This window comes from Oncorhynchus keta, chromosome 14 (genome assembly GCF_023373465.1).
Source record: "Oncorhynchus keta strain PuntledgeMale-10-30-2019 chromosome 14, Oket_V2, whole genome shotgun sequence".
Classification (NCBI taxonomy): domain Eukaryota; kingdom Metazoa; phylum Chordata; class Actinopteri; order Salmoniformes; family Salmonidae; genus Oncorhynchus; species Oncorhynchus keta.
This window is the reverse complement of record NC_068434.1, coordinates 22,974,990-22,997,019: the sequence shown is the minus strand read 5'-3', so window position 1 is coordinate 22,997,019 and position 22,030 is coordinate 22,974,990. Positions and strand designations below refer to the sequence as shown.

Sequence of the window (22,030 nt, the reverse complement as noted above, 5' to 3'; positions counted from 1 at the left end):
TAGTTCCAGTGAAGGGAAATCTTAACACTACAGCATGCAATGACATTCTATATGATTCTGTGCTTCCAACTGTGTGGAAACAGTTTGGGGAAGGCCCTTTCCTCTTTCAGCATGACAATGCCCCTGTACACAAAGCTTGGTCAATACAGAAATGTTTTGTCAAGATCGGTGTGGAAGAACTTGACTGCACAGAGCCCTGACCTCAACCTCATCAAACACCTTTGGGATTAATTGGAACTCTGACTGCAAGCCAGGACTACTTGCGATACTGATCAGGCTTCCACATTTGCTTAATATTTTGTGCTGCAGTATTTTATACAGTCAGCAAGTAATCTTGGATGGTATGCATACCACTAAGTTAATTGCTCCCATCTGTAAACCCCAGAGAGTTATAATACAGCCATGACACTTTTAGGGTCTTCTTTTCATCTGGGCTCAACAAACACATCGAAATATGTGACATTATTTCCTGAAGAAAGGGTGCGTAACAGAGCAGTGAGATGTTTGCTGGTTTGAAGCGTTGACGTGAATTTCAGATGCATCGCCCTAATGGAATTAATCTGGCTGGAGAGAAATTGCATTTCAGCGCTAAACCAAGGCAGGGATGATGAGAATGCACGAAGACGGATCGCCAAGGCAGCCGAATGCCATTCAATGACTATCCTGCACTCTCAAAACCGCAGTGCACATTTGCCGTCCGTTTTACATGAGAAAACATGTTTATTTTTTTATCAAAATACCAATACGTATAGCCAAAATCAGCATCTCGAATCGAGGTGATGAAGGCTCGCACATTTTAATCGCTTTTCTTCAAGGAATGAAAACGCTCCAAGATGGTCCGCATCTCAAACGCCCTGGGTTTGGTCATATTGATGGTCGCTCTTCTCATTTTATCCTTAATAAGTTATGTGTCCATTAGAAAGGACAGCATCTTATCTTCCACAAAATATGACAACATGGGAGGACCACCACGGATAATGTTCCACGCAGGATTTCGGTGAGTAGGCTAAATCAAGACCTTGAAACTCATCATTTTTTATTTTGACATGACTCAAACCACCTGAAATTGTCAAATAAGATGTGATTTATGTCACCGACAAGGCGCATGCGCGACAATTTTGTTCCTAACAATCTTTATGATTGTTTATGTCCACATTGTTCTGTAGGCTATGGCATAATATGGCTAACTGCATCAGGGCCTTAATAAATAATCCAAATAAATAATATTCTGCTGCACGCTACAGTAGCCTAATCTAATGCAAATCCCTGCATCAATTACATTTCATTTTTTAATGAAAATTCAACTGTAGAATCATTGAATGTTAAAAAATGCCATATATGACAACAAGTCGTTGCTCGACAAGGAGCCGGATTTCAAACAAGAGAACTGTCCAAGGTGCTGAGTGAACGAATCTTGCCTATTGTGACAACCCCACGCCTGAATGCATGCCGTAAATGGGCTTTGGTCAGTGCTATCTGGAATCCTTGGGACGTCCATACCTTAAACCCTTAACCCCTACCCTAACTTGTATACAAAAAAGCACTAAAGTTATACTGCAAGAAAACACAGCAAAGGAATAAAAAATTTGGCCTAAATGCAAATCGTTATGTTTGGGGCAAATCTACCTCCTTACCTTCATAAAAAGAAACGGGATTGCGCAAAGCACATGCAAAATCCTACTGCAAAACCTGCTTCAGTCTGCTTTACACCAGACACTAGGAGAGGAATTAACCTTTCAGCAGGACATTGACCAGGCCAAATCTACACTGGAGTTGCTTACTAAGAAGACAATGACTGTTCCTGAGTGGCCAAGTTACAGTTTTGACTGAAATCTGCTTGAAAATCTATGGCAAGACTTGAAAATTGCTGTCTAGTGATGACCCCCAACACCTTGAAAGAGCTTGAAGAATGTAAAAAGAATAAGGGGCAAATATTGCACAATCCAGGTCTGCAAAGCTCTTAGAGACCTACCCAAGAAGCCTCACAGCTGTAATCACTGCCAAAGGTGTTTCTAACATATGTTGGTTCGGTGGGGGGTGAATACTTTTCTAATCAAGGTTTAATTTTTCATAACATTTTCAAATTGAAGACATTTTTATTTTTTTGTCATTTTGATATTACAGTGTATTTTGTGTAGATCGTTCACAAAAAAAATCAAATGAAATCCATTTGAATCCCACTTTGTAACACAATAAAATGTGAATAAATCCAAGGGGGTGAATACTTATGATACTCAATGTAATGCTTACAGTACATGCTGACAATATCAACAGTGTCTTTACTAAGGGAAACTCTCTTCCTCTCAGGTCCCAGTTTGCCCTGAATTTCCTGGACCCATCCTTCATCCCATTAACCCATGCTCTGAATGAGGAGCTGCAAGGGAAACCATCCAAATGGACATTTAATAGGACCGCCTTTTATCAGCAAAGGTATTATGATTATGTGGGATTTCTGTAATAATCTGTAGAAACGTTTATATTGTTTATAAAGCAGTTTAACAGAATACTGTTTGTGTTTAGTAAAACATTACAGTTTATTTGCCATTTGCAGTTGGCTACATAACTACATTTGGTAGAAACAGCAGCTGTGAGCTGATATTTTTATCTGTTAACTACCTTTCAGGAAAGAGATCTTCCATTACATTGATGTGGCCAACAACTTCTCCCTCACCAAGAACGGTGTGCGCGTCGGCCAGCTGATGCACTTCGACTTCTCCAGTCACAAGTATGTCTTCTCCATAAACAACAACCTGAAGTCACTGCTTCCTGATGCTTCGCCAATCCAGAACAAACACTACAACGTGTGTGCCGTGGTGGGTAACAGTGGGATCCTGACAGGCAGTCACTGTGGGCCAGAGATCGACAGCGCCGACTTTATCTTCCGCTGCAACTTCGCCCCTACCGACTCCTACTACAAGGATGTGGGCCGGAAAACCAACCTCACCACTTTTAACCCCAGCATCCTGGAGAGATACTACAACAATCTGCTGACCATCCAGGACCGCAACAACTTCTTTCTCAACCTGAAGAAACTGGAGGGGGCCATTTTGTGGATCCCTGCGTTTTTCCTCCACACCTCGGCCACCGTCACACGGACCCTGGTGGACTTCTTTGTTGAGCACAAGGGGCAGCTGAAGATCAAGCTGGCCTGGCCAGGAAACATCATGCAGGATGTCAACAGGTATGGAGAAGGAAGGGACTGAGTTTTGTGCCAGAGTTCTGGGCATCAGAGCAGTCATGGGTGGTTTTGTTCTCACTTTCAGACACCATTGTTACTACAAACTGTACATTTTTTTTAAAATGCTGGATTGCAGGCATTGGGTCACTTAGTTGTGTTCTTTAAAAAGAGCAAGGTTGGGTTGTTGATGCTGGGTTATTGAGATATATCCCAACAGAGGTATGGATTAATAGGGGCGTGGCTTTTAGGTAGGGTCTTTTGGCCACCGGTGATAGTAAATGTCATTCCGGTTCATTTGTTCTATACCGGATGTTACGGTTAAACACTTTTCAAGCTTTTATGAGGCTTACAGAAGGCTTACAGGAAAACTCCACCCCAAAAACATATTTTGGTATTTGTTTCATTAGTCCATTGTTGATATAGTCCCAAAATGTGTTGAATGTCAGCAATCAAGTTAAGATATATAACTTTCAAAATAAAAAAATACAGCCAGTATGATGCATTTTGCATCATATGTTGCTACTCCTCTAATAAGCCACTTTTATGTTCCCCAGCAAGAAAACCAAATAATGTCACTCAAAGAGAAGGAGTACTAACAAAGAGTCACTGACCACAACCAAAATGAAACTGGTGGGGATTTAGGAGGGGTTCCGAAAGACACTCATGGGGGTGTCCACTGAAAGTTGACTAGCAACAACAACTGGGACCTAAAAGACACCCACCATGACCGCCCACTAAATTTGCCCAAGAAGAGGCAAACAAAAAAAACACCCCAAACAGTACGACAGTAAGCAAAACAAAAATGGGAGCAAAACGAAAACTGGGAAGATCAGATTAAGGATTGTTTTAACTCTCGACATCTCTCAAGACAACTGGAGCACTGGGCCAGCCACTCGTAAATATCACCTGGGTCAGCACAGGTGAAACACCTCCCACTAACGAGATGACAATAAGGTGGCACCAATCGGTGCAGCCCCATGTGCTAGCATGCATCCTCAAAATATAAATGGAAAAACCAAAACCTTCCCCCTTAAGACAACAAATATATCCTATATGTTTGTTGGACAAGTTTGCTCTCAACCAACAGAAAATAACTACCATCTCACAACATGATCAACTTAAATGCGTCACCTTCTCCAATATAAACATTGTGTCTACTGGCTGTCAATAATTCAATGCCAGACAGAACAGCCACTTATCTGAGGACAGCGCCCCACACCAAAATACTTTTCCAAACCAGCACAGGCGTCACAAAATTACAAATATCAATAAAATAAATCACTTACCTTTGAAGATCTTCCTCTGTTTGCAATCCCAAGGGTCCCAGCTACACAACAACTGGTTGATTTGTTCGACAAAGTCCTTCTTTATATCGCAAAAATGTCAGTTTAGTTGGCGCGCTTGATTCAGTAATCCACTCATTCAATTTGCATACAAACTAATCCAAAAAGTTACCAGTAAAGTTCGTACAAACAAGTCAAACAATGTTTCTAATTAATCCTCAGGTACTCTAATATCTAAATAAACGATAACATTTAAGACGAATAATACTATGTCCAATAGGGAAAACTACAACTACTCGTTCGTTTTTCAAAAAACAAGGCTGAAACCCTTTCTAAAGACTGTTGATATCTAGTGGAAGACATAGGAACTGCAATCTGAGAGGAATTATTTTGAATATCCCATAGGTTTGCATTGAAATGGCCTGTGACCTCAAACATAATTTTCGATGGGTTCTCCTCTGGGTTTCGCCTGCTATATCAGTTCTGTTATACTCACAGACATTATTGTAACAGTTTTAGACAGAGAATTTTCTATCCAATTCTATCAATTATATGCATATCCTAGCTTCTGGGCCTGAGTAACAGGCAATTTACTTTGGGCACGTCAGTCATCCAGAATTCAGGATACTGCCCCCTAGCCTTAAAAAGTTAATGGGCTGGAGTGCTCACACAACAAGAAACAGATTTTTCTCTCTTTCTCATTCTCACAGGAGAACTGTTGGATACAAAAAAAAAAGTTTTCTGCTGATTTTATCTTTGGGCACTGTAGAAAAGGACTGAAACCTTTCGGTAGGAGGTGACTTCTCTGGATTGCTTTTTGCATAGGGATAACAATTGGGTGTTTTATTTGTGAAAGTAGTTTTATGTGTCAACACAAACTCATCTGCCAGAACTGCAGCTTTCTTAAGAGTGAGATACTTGTGCTCATAAATGTATTGTAGGTAGCAACCCTTTCGTGAAGCCAATTCTTGAATTGCTCGAGAAGTATGAGTTTCTTTAAATCCTCAAGGTCCCTGACATCTTGAGAACCACAACACTGATCAAAAAGACATGCTTGTTCCCTTGCTAACTCAACATGGCTCTGTTATTCTGTCTTTCGTAATTTACGGAACTGTTGCCTATATGCCTCTGGGACCAACTCGTAAGCCTGAAGGATAGCAGCTTTAAAAGTTTCATAATCTGAACTCTGCCCAAGAGATAAAGCGGAATACACTTTCTGACTTTACCCACAAGAACACTTTGGAGGAGCAGTGAGTAAATGTCTCGCAACAATTTTAGGGATGTTGCAATCCACTCAAACAGAGTAAAATATACATCCACCTCCTTTTCATTGAAAGGCGATACAAGTCGGCTGTTCCGACAAAGATCAAACTCTGTTGAGTGTGCAGGATAGCCTGATTGGATTTGGAGCACTTCCAGATCCATCTCTCTTAATCACTTAATTGAATGGCATTCTTTTTTTAGTCTGGTGTCGTGACTTTACTTTCATTAATCTGATGACTTATTTATCTAATCAACTAACTATGTTTAATTGTTATCATGTAACAATAAACTAATTAGGAATTTGGGGCACCACGAGAACAGTTGTTTAAAGAGTTACCATCTCCAGAATTAAACTCTAAAAGGTCTTTACCCGATCACATCCATAAAACAGTCAACCTATTAATCATAACCTCGTATCAAATCGTCATTCTGAACAGTCATAACCTCCTGCATCTGCAAAAACCCCAGCCTTACTTATGATTCATTACTACACAAAGTGGTTTAATTATTTATTTACTAGCTAACTAAATGATAACACAGGATAAACATGCACACTTAAACACATTACAAACAGGTCCCGAGCGTACTGACACAACATATGGTGGCTTGTTACAAAGGAGATGGAGAGGAAGGGAGAGAGAGAGTCACTTCTCTCACAGTAATCATATACTTTGCACATGAACCGCCGCCCATTTGGAGAAAGAAATCATGAAAGTATTTACGTGTGAATGCCTTCGTTTGCCATTTATCTCGGTCAGAACCAGGCCTTCTTATGAAGGGTGTTAGGCTTTCTGCGGCACGCTTGTAAAGCTCTGATTGTCCAAAAGATGTCGTTCACTTGTCTCTTCTACTGTTGCTCTCCTCTGCCGTCGCCCGGAATCCGGCGACGTGTCGGGTAGTCCTGAACAGAGCTACAGAGCTCACTCTGCTTCCACTTGCTCTGGAAGATAGGCTAGCCAGCCGTGTAGATGGTTCTCATTGGGGTTCAGAGTAGCATACTACAGTGATTTGAGAAGAGTAGTGGAATGGTCCCACTTAAATTCGCTTTTCTAGATACTTTACTTAGGACAGCAAATCAGCTGTACCAGTGATTGTCCGGGAGGTGAGCTTCTCCCCTCTACTTTGTGCTGATATTCATAGTTTGAACCACTTTGGACGTGAGCTGCAGCTACACACCTCTCTGGTCTGAATGTTAACTTCTTTCCCAATCCTTTTATGCACTCTGGTCGAAAGGACCTACAATACTCAAGGGAAAGAAGATCCTGGACAAGCCCCCATTTTGTTATGTTCCCCAGCAAGAAAACCAAATAATGTCACCCAAACAGAAGGGGGAACTATCAAATAGTCACTGACCACAACGAAACAGGTGGGGTTTTAGGAGGGGTTCTGAAAGACACTCATGGGGGTGTCCACTGAAAGTTGACTAGCAACAACAACTGGGACCTAAAAGACACCCACCATGAGCATCCACTAAATTTGATTAAGAACAGGTGAACCAAATAAAAACCCACACCAAACTTAAAGGTAGGAAGTGGACCAAGAAGAAAACAGGGAGAGCCTACAAAAAGTGTTAATCCTTCACATCTCTCAAGACAACTGGAGCACTGGGCTAGCCACTCTAAAATATCACCTGGACCAGCACAGGTGAATCACCTTCTCACTAACAAGATGACAAACCAGCACAGGTGTAATGCATACTATACTGACTAACAAAATATGAATGGGAAAACTAAAGCCTGTAACAGCCACACCTCCTGAAAATAACCTGGATCAACCCAGCATGAAAGTGAATAAAACACAACTGATGGTTACATTAACCCATGTTTTAGTTAATCCCAACATGTTGGTTTATTCATGCAACCCAACTGTCTGGATCAAAATAACCCAGAGTGTGTTCTGTCCATTATTTACCTAGCACTGGGTTACAAAAAAACCCAAATTGGGTTGGTGTTAACCCCGCATCTTTTAGAGTGTAGATGTTCTGTCGAACAATTCATTTTCCATAGCTTACACATAATTGTTTTTATTGTGTTTACTTTTTTTCCCACAGGTATTGGAAGACCAAGAACCTGTCTCTCAAGCGACTGAGCACTGGTATCCTCATGTACACTCTGGCCTCGGCCATGTGTGAGGAGATCCATCTGTATGGCTTCTGGCCCTTCGGCTGGGATCCCAACACAGGCAAGAAGCTGCCCTACCACTACTACGACAAGAAAGGAACCAAGTTCACCACCAAGTGGCAGGAGACCCACCAGCTGCCCAGTGAGTTTAAGCTGCTCTACAAGATGCATGGAGAAGGTGTGACCAAGCTGAGCCTTTCACACTGTTCCTAGACATTCCATCCTGGGTGACCGGGCTTAAGAGATTCATTTGGTGACTCTCCAATACAGCAGCTGACCTTGCGCTCACGTAATATATTTTGCGACTCAAAGCAGACAATGCATGATTTAGAATTAATACTTTTATATTACGCTTTCACTCTAGAAACACACTATCATATCACCATTGCATCTTGCCTCAGCTTTGTCCAATGTATGTAATTCACACTAACATGTTGGGTTGCGAGGAACATGGCAGAATATTCCAGATGTGGATGATGACGTAACAATGTATGTTATGCTGAATATGTCACACTATCATCATACAATATTTCACATCACTTTATTTGCATTGCTACCATAATTGTGTGGATAAATTGATCAATAAAACACATATAACCTATTTCAACAAGAAAACACAAGGGAATACATTTAATGCAAAATAATCACTATTTCCAAACAGTATTTTTCATAGTGTAGGGGTCGGGTGGGGGGCATACTGTTATTGTTATTTGGCTGTAGCCTTACTTCAAAGGGATTTGATTGTTCTTCTGCTTAGTCTCAGGGATGGAGTTGAGATCAGTGTTTTTTTCTAATCGGATTCAAATGCCTCCACTGAGGTGCAAATAGACACACTGTCTATTTTCCAGCCCTTTTGAGCATACAGTGAACCGCCACAGGTGCCAGTAGATAGACAATGGGCTCAGCCAGCACACTGCACTGTTTTCAGATTTGTTTACAAGGCCTCTTTATGTATGTAAATTGCTGCCCTATATAGATAAAGATACTGCAGTGATAGCCCTAGTCCCACTATTTTATTGGGATTCTGGTGATAGCTCTGGTAATATTTCAGTTTGAGGATGAATAATCTGCATTCCAACACCAAGCCATAGACTGAATTTAATTACAGTAAACTTTAAAGTACATGTATATTGTTGTTATCATCATCATTAAGATTATGAATTAAAGATGCACTATGAAGAAATGGCTCTGTCATTTCCTGGTTCAAACTTTTTTGAATAGTTTGCCTAATTTCAGTTTATGTGATAACAAGCAAGTATAGTGTAGATAATTATTGTACCATCCAAACCTCTGTGAAATATATTTTCCATAACCAAACATGTTGTATTTTCAGCTGTTTGAAGCTGGTGTAAAAAAAATGAAAGTAATAGAGGCAAAAACAAAACTTAAGAACGTGAAGCATAGAAATAACGCACCTAGAACAGATCTACAGCTTCTTAGACTTGCTTGTCAATGTGAATTTGGTCGGGTCCCCAAAAAGTTACATATTGCAGCTTTTATTTTTAAAGTGCCTGTGTTCTGTTTACATTTCAAATGACTTCAAATCTTATATTGTCAAAATATAATAGAACATCATAGTGATAAAAGTTAAAGGGATTTAACACTGGGATGCATACAGTAATATATATATATATATTATGTATTGAACCACCTCAAATGAACACTACTTCCTATCTTTAGTCAATAACACATCACTATTGTTATGATGTAGCAACACAGGGAAACGTTTTGCATTCTACCACATAGACATTACTTTGACTTTTTAATCAGATATTAATGTTTTGATTAATAATTATAGCATCTTGTACAAAGAGCATGATACACTATTGAATGATATTGCATGTAAGAGACTAGCAAATGTTCAAGGCTAGTTTTATACAACATTTTTGAAGGAGATTATGTTTCGAGGGGATACGGGTGTTTTTTGTTATTATTTGTATTTGCGCTGATATTTTAATTAAAATATCATCAGAAACTTTATATGAAAGTTGTTTTAAAGCATAAATTCCTATCAAACCACTGGGACCAAAATTATTAGTTTTCCGTTACTGACAATGAAAGAACTAATGTAACTTTATTTTTTATATCTCTAGATTATCTTTACTTTTCTCAGCAAAATGTTATATGAAAAATATCAAGTCAAGCTCCACTATGTTAGAGGATTGGGTATGGATTGGACATTTTTAGTACTTAACCACTGATGTCAGTACAACAACTTTGCTCAAATGGTACAACATGATATCCACATGACTCACAGCACATGCACTCATTGGGAAGGTGGTGACCCTGCTTATGAGTTCAGATTTACTATGCTCATAAACCAGATCATTGGTTCTTTTCAAGTTCTTCAGTCTTAAATGGATGGTGTATGCCCACAGAAGTATTTTAGAACATACCAATTTGTTTTCCCATCATAGGACTGTCTGTCATCATTATCATAATACAAATATATGATACTAATGTGCCATTAGTTTGCTAGGTAGTACTTTACTCTTAGTCCATACCCTGATTATGTAGATTAGATCGGAAATGTAATTAGATCTTTCCCACTTAGAATGTTTCATAAGTAAATATACCAACGAATGCCCATTAAAACTAGACATGTTAATTTATCTGAATGTAACATGATTTGAAATGTTGGCTTAAGTATGGCAATGATGTACAACAATATCTTTCATTCGATGGAGGTTTTTTATTTGATGATGTGTCGACAAATGATTTCCTGAGATAGAAAACACTTGGATAGTTGTGTGGTATATTTGTCTTTTCAGTCTCATCTAATAGGTTCGGTTGGTGATTTATACTATTTGTTCCACCATCAATGTCTTCCTTTGACTGCTTCCATGTACTGATCATCACCAAAGAAGACTATTGTACTGCTCACATGAAGGAAGGGAATTTATTCTCCCCACATTTCCTTAGAGAAAAATGTCCAATGTGTGTGTTAGTGTGTGCCAACACTTTTGTTTTCAAAAGGAATGGTACCAACAGAACCCAGTGGCATAGCGCAGTTTTGCAGTCCCCCCACAAGGTCTAAGTTGTATAGCTAATTTCATGCTATTTTCCACATTTTTCCACAAGGCTGTGTGAAAATGTTGCTATTTTAGAGCTCAGGGATTCTTGAAAGATGGGACAATCTCAACTTTTTCCCACAATTATTTGTCTAAATATTAATAACATTTGAAATATACATTTTGATAGACCAAAGTAGCAGCTAGCGTACCATATAAAGGAAATAGTTTTTTTCTCCACAAAATACAACGAGCTGGATTTAACTCCATCTGACACCATAAAAGGCATTTAATTTGTACAATTATTGCCCAAGTGTTTAACCCTAAAGTTTTTTTTTTTTTTGCAAGGGCCGTGTCTCAATCCACCACATCGGAGTTGTCGCCGTGTTTGAGCTGTGTTTGTCAGTCCATGAGATATCCTGATAATTGATATTCTCAGAAAAACCTCTGTAACGTTCAAAAGGATTGGCTATTATTATGACCCCTCTATGGAAAGATGAGTCACAAACACAACGGTGTTCTCTGTTTTGTTCTAACCCCGACAAGTATCACAGGACTCGTCTGAAATCGGTACAGCCGATCTGCCAACTTCTGTCTGTAGCGTCCAAACAGTTTGGGCTACACACTAATATGACTCCTCTGTGGAAAGGTGAATGTCTCACAAACACATACATGTTGGTTGGTTTGCTCTAGGCTGCCCACAAGCCTCACAAGACTAGTCTGAAAGTAGCAGGTACCAGTTATTTTTTTTTATGGAAGAACTGAATATATGGAGATAGTTTAGTGGCTAAAATAAGGGGTTAAATAAAATTAGTTTCCTGATCTTTCTTTATATCTATCTCTCAGATATAGGAGAGACACTTCAGAACAATCCTCCTTTTATTTTTTTGACTGTTTATCCATGTTTCATCATATATATATATATATATACATACACACACACTACCGGTCAAGAGTTTTAGAACACCTACTCATTCAAGGGTTTTTATTTTTACTGTTTTCTACATTGTAGAATAATAGTGAAGACATCAAAACTATGAAATAACACATATGGAATCACATAATAACCATAAGTGTTAAATAAATCAAAATCTGTTATATTTGTATTACGTACTGTTGTACGCTACTTATATACTTCAAATAGCCACCCTTTGCCTTGATGACAGCTTAGCACACTTGTGCCTTAAGGGGTCCTAAAATTCAAAATCAAATAGTTAAATTATCCTTGGTATGACCATCTTAAAACAAGGGGTCTTTATGGTATAGTTGACCCTGCTCATTCCTAATTCATTCTGGATTTTAGACAAATCTGACAAAGTTGACCAAATCTCCAGACACAAGTGTTGAGATACATTTAAAAGTCACAGAGGGCTATTGAAAGAAACATATGTTTTCAATTAATATCCATTATTTTTTAAGCACTTTTTGGGAGAGTTTGAAATTGGGATCCTTTGCTCCGGGACAAAGGCATTTTCAGGCATAGAGCCGACATGGAAACAAATAATATTGAAAGTATATTGAATATTACCCCACAAAAAGGTTTTCCTTACATAATTTCGCTAAATATACATTTTAGATCAAAGAATGCAACAAAATCACTTTTTCAACTATAAAAAAAAAACTTTTCCTACTGGACAGGGATTGCCCCGACTTCCAAGAATCCATGACCCAATTTCCTGCTATTTGACACATTCTGCCATGAGGCTGAGCGAAAATTTAGCAGTACTAATTTAATTTAACAAAAAAATTATGAATGGCTTATGTTTTCAGTACCATCTGCGTGGCCCGACCAACCTCCGGCAGTTTAGGGCCCCCCAAAGCTCAGGGGTGTGTGTGGCATTTTTTTTGTTGCTATGCCAGTGATAGAACCCCAGAATTCCTAAGGATTGCAAATCACCCAAAGTTTGCGCTTGTATGTATTTCTTTGATAAAGACAAAGCAACCAGACATCTTCCTGTCAAAAGGCAATCATTAGTAAAACGGACATTAACTTTATTTAAAGTGACTACATTTACTCAGAAGACTTTGTATTAAAACATATTCAACTAGTTTTTGTCTGGGTTGACAGTATTTATGGGCTCTAAACATGTTCTATACTTTATTCAATGTGCATGACAATTTTGTTCCACTAATAATCAAGCTAAACACCAAATGTGCTCCATGTCATATAGAACTCATGGATCCTGTAATGTACTTTTGCTATCTCAGTTTGTGAAACAGAATAATACATTTTCTCATTCACATTTAAGGAAATAACCATGATTGTTAATGAGTTGTTGCATAATCTGTTAGGATTATATATTGTCAATGATAAATGTATGTACCTGTATTTTCCTTCCATCAATGCTTCAATCTGTCAAATAAAATAAATACAAAAATCTCTGATATACAACTTTTCTTCAAACACTTCCCATTAGTATTTACCTATTTAGAATCACACAAAGCTTAGTCAAATTGCAAATATCAGTTTGAGATGTACATACACATAGTGCTTTCATTGACTTTCAATCATTTTACAGTATTAGATTGTGTGTTCTTTTGCTCGTTTCATATCATTAACATACAGTACATGTACAGACTCAGCAGGTAATGATGACCAGGTTGGGAATACATAGCTTGAGTGTGACAGTTATCAATCCAGACAAACACACATTAATGCATAAGAGGATAATACACTTATAAATACTGGATGTGATAATTGAACTTTCTAATGTAATAATACTCCCCAGATGCAATAGTTACACATTTGAATGGATGGACATCCCTACATCCTAACAGGCACACCTCCTGCTGGTGGACGTTTCAGCCGTGTCGTTAGTGGCAGCACTCCCATTGGCTGCCTCTGACGCAGGCCCCTCTGTGCTCTGCTCCATGCGTCTCATCACCAAGTCCAGCAGAGTGGTCACTGCCTGGTCCACCTCAGCCCCTGTGGCACTACTCGTCTCAAAGTAGGGGATACTAAGCAGGAAGGGAGGAACTTATTTTACTGAACACTATACTGAAATGAATGGATAAAGAACAGTTCACTTTCGGTTTATGTATTATTAAGGTCAGTTAACTTGTGGTTTATTTCTAATAGGGTCATTTCTAGTTTAAAGATGCTTAAGAAGATCCATAGACCTTGGCTTGTAGTAGATCACGGATTCCTTCTTTGTAAATTAGAGGTATTAAAATAGTGAGCCTGTTTCCAGCATTGGATCTGGATCGGTATAAATGCTTTACAGTGGTGCTGAAGGTATGAACTCAAACAGCCTCAGTTCATGTTAAGGCACTGGAGAAGTTAGCCATGCCAATGGTAAGAGGACTAGCCAGCCATTTTATTGCATTGTACGGTCAGATCAGATTTCATAGAGGCAGCAGAATTTTGTCCTGAGCAAGCAAGTATTGATCTCACTTACCCATATCTGTTCGCCAGGTCTCTGGCTTGTTTTCCTTGTACATCTCTCAGGTTTTTAAGGTCTGCTTTGGTGCCAACTAAGACTATGTCTGGACTGTCACAATAGGCATTTGCCTGCAGCTGACCTGAACAATCATAACAAGACATAATACAATTTCAGTTATTTACAGATATGTCAATTCATATTTGAATCACAGCAAGCTACCAAGATAATTTACTATAATGCCCAGTGGTGAAAAAGTACCCAATTGTCATACTTGAGTAACAGTAAAGATCAATAGAAAATGATTAAAGCAAAAGTGAAAGTTACTCAGTAAAAAAACCTACTTGAGCAAAAAGTCTAAAAGTTTTACATATACTTAAGTACCAAAAGTAAAAGTATAAATAATTTAATATTCCTTATTTTAAGCAAACCAGAAGGCACCATTAAATAAAAATGTATATAATTACGGATAGCCAGGGGCACGCGCCAACACAGATATCATTTACAAGCGAAGCATGTGTTTAGTGAGTCTGCCAGATCAGAGGCAGTAGAGATGACCAAGGATGTCATTTTGCTAAGTGTGTGAATTGGACAATTTTCCTATCATTTTGGGTGTCAGGGAAAATGTATGGAGTAAGAAAAGTCAAATCATTTTCTTTAGGAATGTTGTGAAGTAAAAGTTGTCAAAAATATGAATAGTAAAGTAAAAGTAAAGATGCCCCCAAAAAACTATTTTTACTTAAGTACTTTACACCACTGATAATGCCAAATACAAAACTGAAATACCCGATCAATGTGGTCGGTCTGGTTCTTAAAGGATGTACTAAATGGATGATTCACAGACATACTCATCCAGCTCCTGACATTCAGAAAACTCTGCTGATTGGTTAGATCAAACATGAGCAGGAAGCCCATGGCATCTCTGAAGAAGGCTGTGGTGAGACTTCTGAACCTGGAATTTATACAATTACAACAATGTTCAAATGCTGGTAAAGCGATGGATATGGACTATCATTGAAAATCCTTATCTTACAAAATGTACTGTCTGCTTGTTTACGTGGCCTACCTCTCCTGCCCTGCTGTGTCCCAGAGCTGTAGGTGCACTTTAAAAGTCTTCTCTGTCGTTCCATCAGAGCTAGTCCCCAAATACGTCTGAAGACATAAGATGTCAAATAAGTGTCATATCAAGAGCTAGGACCAAAGACACTCTTTGGCTCTAGAATTTGTTTTACCAATCCAACATACTGTTATAATTAGCGGTCCAAGTCCCGGAGTGGCTTGAAATTACAATTGTTAGGATTATTATTATTCTATTTTTGGAGCACTATAGCGCTTAAAATGGTAAGACCTCATAGAGACCAAACTGGTGGGATGGTGTACGTTGGTGGACAAATACATCTGGTTAATACGGGTGCAATTCAGCCCAAATGGTGCAACTCAGGCTCCTGAGTAGCAGAGGTCTAAAGCACTGCATCTCAGTGCAAGAGGTATCATTACAGTACCTGGTTCAAATCCAGGCTGCAGCACATCCAGACATTATTGGGAGTCCCATAGGGCAGCGCAGCATTTTCCCAGCTTTGGCCGGGGTAGGACATCATTGTAAACAAAAATTTGTTCTAAACTGACTTGCCTAGTTCAATAAAAACGACTAGTTCACTATAAACAACTTTTGACTTCAAAAGGTCAGCCCCGCCTCTTCATTTGACCTAGTCACAGAATTAGGTACAAAGGTTTCTCTTTACACCATGACGGATCATCTGACATTTTGAAAATGTAAATATTTCCAAAATGTTCAACTTTTCCTCAGACACTGCTAAACCGATTTCTCAGAAACTTGGTGTACAGCATCTATAGACCAATATCGTTATATGCTCCATAAATAAAGTTGATTTCTTAAAAGTTCAGTGAGCCCCGGCCTGACAATTCAAGTCAATCTTGGAGGAAACGGAGCCCCCTCCTGGCCATTCATCTCAATACTCTACAATGTTACCTGAAGTGTGCACTACCAACATGGAGTACGTTTACACGCACCCTAATAAATCGATATTAAAGTGATTATGGCAGTATGCAGATTATGAAATAGTAATGTAAACACCTTACTCTGTTTATCTTAAATCGGCATGAGGTCAAAATCGAAGGTAGCATCAGCTGATTAAAACACCTGGTTTTCTGAGCATTCTCTCTTATTATTAGGACACGTAAACGCCTTCATCGGCATTCCAGCGGTGTATCTGATATGCGCAGATCAGCGAATTAGGAAACAACTGAATGTATTCGTCTTAGACGTAGTTTCACATACAAACTTTACATGATCGAACTCAGAATCAAATATGCTTCCCAAAAATAACATGGTCGCTGTAGCAGCATTATTAGGGAAATAGTCATTCTTGCAAAGCTTGTTTACGTTTTAATCAAACTATTATATTAATCTGACTATCCACAATAACCACATTATTGTTTACATGTAACCATACGTATGGATTCAAGAGTATAAAATTGGTGCGAGTACCAGAGATGAAGTCAGGACCGGAGTCCTTTAGATCCAAACTAAACTTTCTAACACCCAGACCGAGGACCAGTGGATCGAGACCATGACCAAAACAAGACCAGTTTAAATGGGTAAAAATAAGATCAAATAGAGTAAACATGAGTAGTTTATAGTTATGTTAAGTTTTGTCATTTAGCAGACACTATTCCAGAGCAATTTAAAGTAGTGAGCGCATACATTTTCATACTTTTTCGTATTGGTACCCCGTGGGAATCTAACCCACAACCCTGGCATTGCAGGCGCTTTGCTCTACCAACTGAGCCCCACAGTGCACCATAGTTTAACACAGTACAGTATGTTTTATTTGAACCTTTATTTAACTAGGCAAGTAGGTTAAGAGCAAATTCTTATTTACAATGACAGCCTAGGAACATTGTGTTAACTGCCTTGTTCAGGGGCAGAACGACAGATGTTTACATTGTCATGGTGGGCCTCTGTAGCTCAGTTGGTAGAGCATGGCGCTTGCAATGCCAGGATAGTGGGTTTGATTCTCACGATCACTCAAATGTAAAGAATGAATGCACAGCATGACCGCAAGTTGCTTTGGATAAGAGCCACCTGCTAAATGGCAAACATTACAGTGTTACAAGATTGAGTCAAGACTGGAACCTGCAATTCATGCATGCTCTTCCACAGTGTTCAACCCATTTTTTTTCTGTGACCATAGGCCTTCGTCATGACAGCTCAGGTTCAAATCCCACCACTGCCGGTTTCAGATAGACATCCCTAGACAGTGAGGGATTGTTGGTGTTGTACCTGAACTGAAATCTATGACTTGTAAAATAAGGCAGAATATTTGAGAAGGCGAGAAAGGCTTGGACCCCAGGTCATCGCTGCTTGCAGCTATATTTCAGTTGATACTACGATTCCTTGTAAAAAACAATCAACTGTTCAACCTTTTGGATTTGCAGAACCACATTATCATGAATTGGAAGCTGTGGAGCAAGGATGACAAATGAATTGGATCTTTTAAATGAATGTCATGGGCTACACACTGGAGTAAATCATCACGACTCACCACTCTCTTTTCCCTGAAGTCTATTCCCACTGTGGTGGTGAACTTGTGGTTGAACTTGTTGTCTGTGTACCTGTAGAGGAATGTGGTCTTCCCTACTCCAGAATCCCCTACCGACAGGAGCTTGATCAGAAAGTCATAATCCCAGTCAGTCATTGTCATTGTGCAGCCTCGTACTGAACCTGCCCTAAAATATTAAACAAAAGTACCATATTATGGTCATATTCTTACTTGCATGTAACATGCTTTTGCATAGAGAACACAACTACATTACATACATTACTGTAAATAGTGGTACATTCACCATTATTATAGTAACAATAAATACAGTTGAGTCACTATTACATTGCAAGGACTTCAGAAGATTCTATACAGGTCTTCCAGAGGACATTACAGGCTTGATGTGCCCTTAACTAATAATATACTTGGAAACAGTCATAATATACAATGTAATTACTGTACTGTTAATATAGCCAATATACTGCAAATTGCCTTAAAATTTAGAAACAGGCAAACAGGTCTAACAGAACACATAGCTGAAATTCCCAATGAGTGGCTTCATGATCACAGGGGCATAAGGTTCCGCCCCTTTTGTCTCCCAATTTTCACCGAAAAGGACATACCCAAATCTAACTGCCTGTAGCTCTGGCCTGAAGCAAGGAAATGCATATTCTTGGTACCCTTTGAAAGGAAACACTGAAGTTTGTGGAAATGTGAAAGGAATGTAGGTGAAAATAACAATAGATCTGGTAAAAGATAATACCAAGAAGGAAACAATTATTTTGTAAAAAAAATAATTGTACCATCATCTTTGAAATGCAAGAGTAAGACCATAATGTATTATTACAGCCCAGGTGCAATTTAGAATTTGGCCACTAGATGGCAGCAGTGCGTGTACAAAGTTTTAGACTGAATGGATGAACCATTGCATTTATGTTCAAAATGTTGTATCAAGACTACCCAAATGTGCCTAATTTGTTTATTAATAACTTTGTTAAAAATTGTGCACTCTCCTCAAACAATAGCATGACATTCTTTCACTGTAATAGCTACTGTAAAATGGACAGTGTAGTTAGATTAACAAGAATAAGCTTTCTGACAATATTAGATGTGACTATGTCCTGAGAAATGTTCTTGTTACTTACAACCTCATGCTAATCGCATTAGCCTACTTTAGCTCAAACATCCCATGGACAGGCTGTTTTAAAAGCTGATCAGAGAGGAGCTAGCACATGACTTGACCCAGCTTTCACATGATCAGTCAAGTGGCTGTCCTGTGTGAGCTGTAGGAAAACTCAACTGTGGCTTCTATTGATGCAAGGAAATTCTTTCATTGTCCACATACAGTATAATCTCATATAGTTCTGAGAGAGAATACAAAAGAGCACAAAGAACTTGTGCTCCTCTTACTTATTCAGTTACACCGGTAATGTCTTATTTGAGAAATGAAATGACAAAGTATTGTGTAGTCTGATGGATAGAAAGGTCAAGTGGAAGAAAATATCAAAAAGGATGTTTACATTTTTACATCATTACCATCATGGACATCAATTGACCCATTACGAGTTGAGAAGTCAAAAAGCACAACCTTCTTGATTATTTCAAATGTTTTGTTTATTTGCAATCTGTGTCATTCTTAAGAGGCCTGTCATGAGACTCAGATTCCTTAAAACACTGAAAAAGAGATGAGATGCCCTCATTAAATACGGACTCATTAGCCGTGTAGATTATAAAAAAGATCCTTGCTCCGTTCATCTTTCCCTCAATTATGACTAGTCTCCAAGTCCCTGCCGTTGGAAAACATGCTACCACCACCATTCTTCACTGAAGGGATGGTGCCAGGTTTCCTCCAAAATGGCGCTTGGCATTCAGGCCAGTGTTGGATGTTGGTTTCATCAGACCAGATAATCTTGTTTCTCATGGTCTGATACTCCTTTAGGTGCCTTTTGACAAACTCCTAGCGAGCTGTCATGTGGCTTTTACTAAGGAGTGGCTTCCGCCTGATTAGAGTGCTGCAAAGATGGTTGTCCTTCTGAAAGGTTCTCCCATCTCCACATATGAACTCTGGAGCTCTATCAGAGTGACCATAGGGTTCTTGGTCACCTCCCTGACCAAGGCCCTTCTCCTCCCTCAGTTTGGCCAGGCGGCCAGCTCTAGGAAGTGTCTTGGTGGTTCCAAACTTCTTCCATTTAAAAATGATGGAGGCCACTGTGTTCTTGGGGACCGTCAATGCTGCAGAAATATTTTGGTACCCTTCCCCAGATCTGTGCCATGACACAATCCTGTCTTTGAGATCTACGGACAATTGCTTCGACCTCATGGCTTGGTTTTTGCTCTGACATGCAGTGCCAACTGCGGGACCTTATATAGACAGGTGTGTGACTTTCCAAATCATGTCCAACCAATTGAATTCACCTTCCAACAGGACAACAACCCTAAGCACAGTAAGACAACGCAGGATTGGCTTCAGGACAAGTCTCTGAATGTCTTTGAGTGCCCAGCCAGAGGCCGGATTTTAACCCGATCGAACATCACTGGAGAGACCTGAAAATAGCTGTGCAGCAATGCTCCCCATCCAACCTGACAGAGCTTGAGAGGATCTACAGAGAATGGGAGAAACTCCAAATACTGGCGTGCCAAGCTTGTAGTGTCATACCCAAGAAGACTCGAGGCTGTGTTCGCTGCCAAAAGTGCTTCAACAAAGTACTGAATAAAAAGGTCTGAATACTTATGTAAATGTATTATCAGTTTCTGAAAAACAGTTTTTGCTTTGTCATTATGGGGTATTGTGTATGTGAAAACCCCCAAAATTTAGTCCATTTTAGAATAAGGCTGTAACGCAACAGAATTGGTAAAAGTCAATGGGTCTGAATACTTTCTGAATGCACTGTATATTGTTTTATAATATAATAACTGAGAACTAACAATCACCAAAATAAAAGCTAAACAGTCAGGGGAATTGAAAATGAATAAAAACATTGAATTTTAGAGTATTGATTTAGTTATTGAGTTTGACTAAAATAACACAGCATTAGCCATGGCAATGCATATAATTGCAGGAAATGATCCTTAAAAACTGCAACATTTTCTCTCAGCTCCATGGCAAAATATGTTGAATTGCAGGAAATTAATTTTAAAACTGCTAAAATATATATCTCGGTTCGGAAGAGGATTTCTGAGAATTGCAGGAAATTGGCTTAAAAATGCTAAAATTGCAACAACAAAAAACCACCAAGATGGGGGCCTCTAAAGTGTTCTGCTAAATGCAGCCAACCTTGCCCAATACCACGTGCTCTGCCACGCCCACCACCACAGCCCCTTTTTGATCCAGAAAAAAACCCTGAATTATATCAGTGGCATGTGTTTGTGATGCCAGAAATATTTGAGCCATAGAACAAAATCAAATCAATCAATATGCAAATTCTAATGATAAATGGCCATTATGCACATAAGGAAAGTCTCACGTAGCCTTTTCAGAAAATGTAGGCCAATGATAAAGCCCCCAAACAATATATTGTGACAGACAACACAATCAATGCCTGAAAGATTAAGCCAATATGCCACACACTGATGTCGCTGAATAATTAAGATGAACTTTACCAAGATTTGACCAAAACAAATAAATTCAGTCTTACCGATTTAGCCGGAGGTACTGCCAACTTCCATTCAGGGAGCTCAACCCGTGCTTGGTAAACACATAGTGGGGGGAGACATGCTGTTGATTGAACCTTTTCCCCTCTCACATGCTATAAGGGAGGAGTTTCCAGCTAAAAAAAAAAACAACCACAGAGTGCGGTGTTCACAGACCTTGTGCTTTCTGGTATTTCTCAGGAGAAAAAAAAAGAAAAACTGGATTGAGGCCCTGTCCACAAATAATGTCCTGCTGTGGATTTCAGTGGAAATCAGCCAACTGTAAGCTTTGTAAACCCCTTAAAAGGCCCCTTCTCCCGCTTATTCTTCTGGAAGCTCAACAAGTAGGCTAATCGTTGGCTAATAGGAAAAACTCTGTTTTTCCTGTCTAAAAAGTATCTATTAGGACATAATGATGAAGTCAACTTGTGGGAGGGAACATGTATTGTGTCATCCACTGTATGTAGATAATTTTTATAGAAGGTCTACAGTAGATACACTGTATATTAACCATATGACACAGAATTGTGCACCTGGGAGCATAATCATCTACGTTTTAAGGCTCTGGCTTAAACATCACATGTAATGCAAACTAATTACAA

The 22,030-nt window shown here is 39.1% G+C and overlaps 2 protein-coding genes across 2 annotated transcripts; one reads left to right on the top strand and one right to left on the bottom strand.

Moving 5' to 3' along the window:
- The first annotated feature begins 430 nt into the window (after positions 1 to 430).
- LOC118392996 (sia-alpha-2,3-Gal-beta-1,4-GlcNAc-R:alpha 2,8-sialyltransferase-like) lies at positions 431 to 11,234 on the top strand. Its single transcript, XM_035785113.2, has 4 exons — positions 431 to 997; positions 2,308 to 2,430; positions 2,624 to 3,181; positions 7,775 to 11,234. The coding sequence occupies exons 1-4, from the start codon at positions 834 to 836 to the stop codon at positions 8,055 to 8,057; spliced, it is 1,128 nt and encodes a 375-aa protein (XP_035641006.2). The 5' UTR covers positions 431 to 833; the 3' UTR covers positions 8,058 to 11,234.
- On the bottom strand, positions 11,234 to 21,927 carry LOC118392995 (ras-related protein Rab-27B-like). Its single transcript, XM_035785112.2, has 6 exons — positions 21,434 to 21,927; positions 17,802 to 17,985; positions 15,302 to 15,387; positions 15,084 to 15,187; positions 14,254 to 14,377; positions 11,234 to 13,813 (listed from the first exon to the last, which is right to left on the bottom strand). The coding sequence occupies exons 2-6, from the start codon at positions 17,958 to 17,960 to the stop codon at positions 13,627 to 13,629; spliced, it is 660 nt and encodes a 219-aa protein (XP_035641005.1). The 5' UTR covers positions 17,961 to 17,985; positions 21,434 to 21,927; the 3' UTR covers positions 11,234 to 13,626.
- Positions 21,928 to 22,030: the final 103 nt, after the last annotated feature.

Coding starts and splice junctions, on each gene's coding strand:
- LOC118392996 (XM_035785113.2), top strand. CDS start 834: ATGGTCCGCATCTCAAACGCCCTGGGTTTGGTCATATTGATGGTCGCT. Junction 998..2,307: donor ATGTTCCACGCAGGATTTCG/GTGAGTAGGCTA, acceptor TCTTCCTCTCAG/GTCCCAGTTTGCCCTGAATT. Junction 3,182..7,774: donor ATCATGCAGGATGTCAACAG/GTATGGAGAAGG, acceptor TTTTTCCCACAG/GTATTGGAAGACCAAGAACC.
- LOC118392995 (XM_035785112.2), bottom strand. CDS start 17,960: ATGACAATGACTGACTGGGATTATGACTTTCTGATCAAGCTCCTGTCG. Junction 15,388..17,801: donor ACTTCAGGGAAAAGAGAGTG/GTGAGTCGTGAT, acceptor TTATGTCTTCAG/ACGTATTTGGGGACTAGCTC. Junction 13,814..14,253: donor GACCTGGCGAACAGATATGG/GTAAGTGAGATC, acceptor CTTCCTGCTTAG/TATCCCCTACTTTGAGACGA.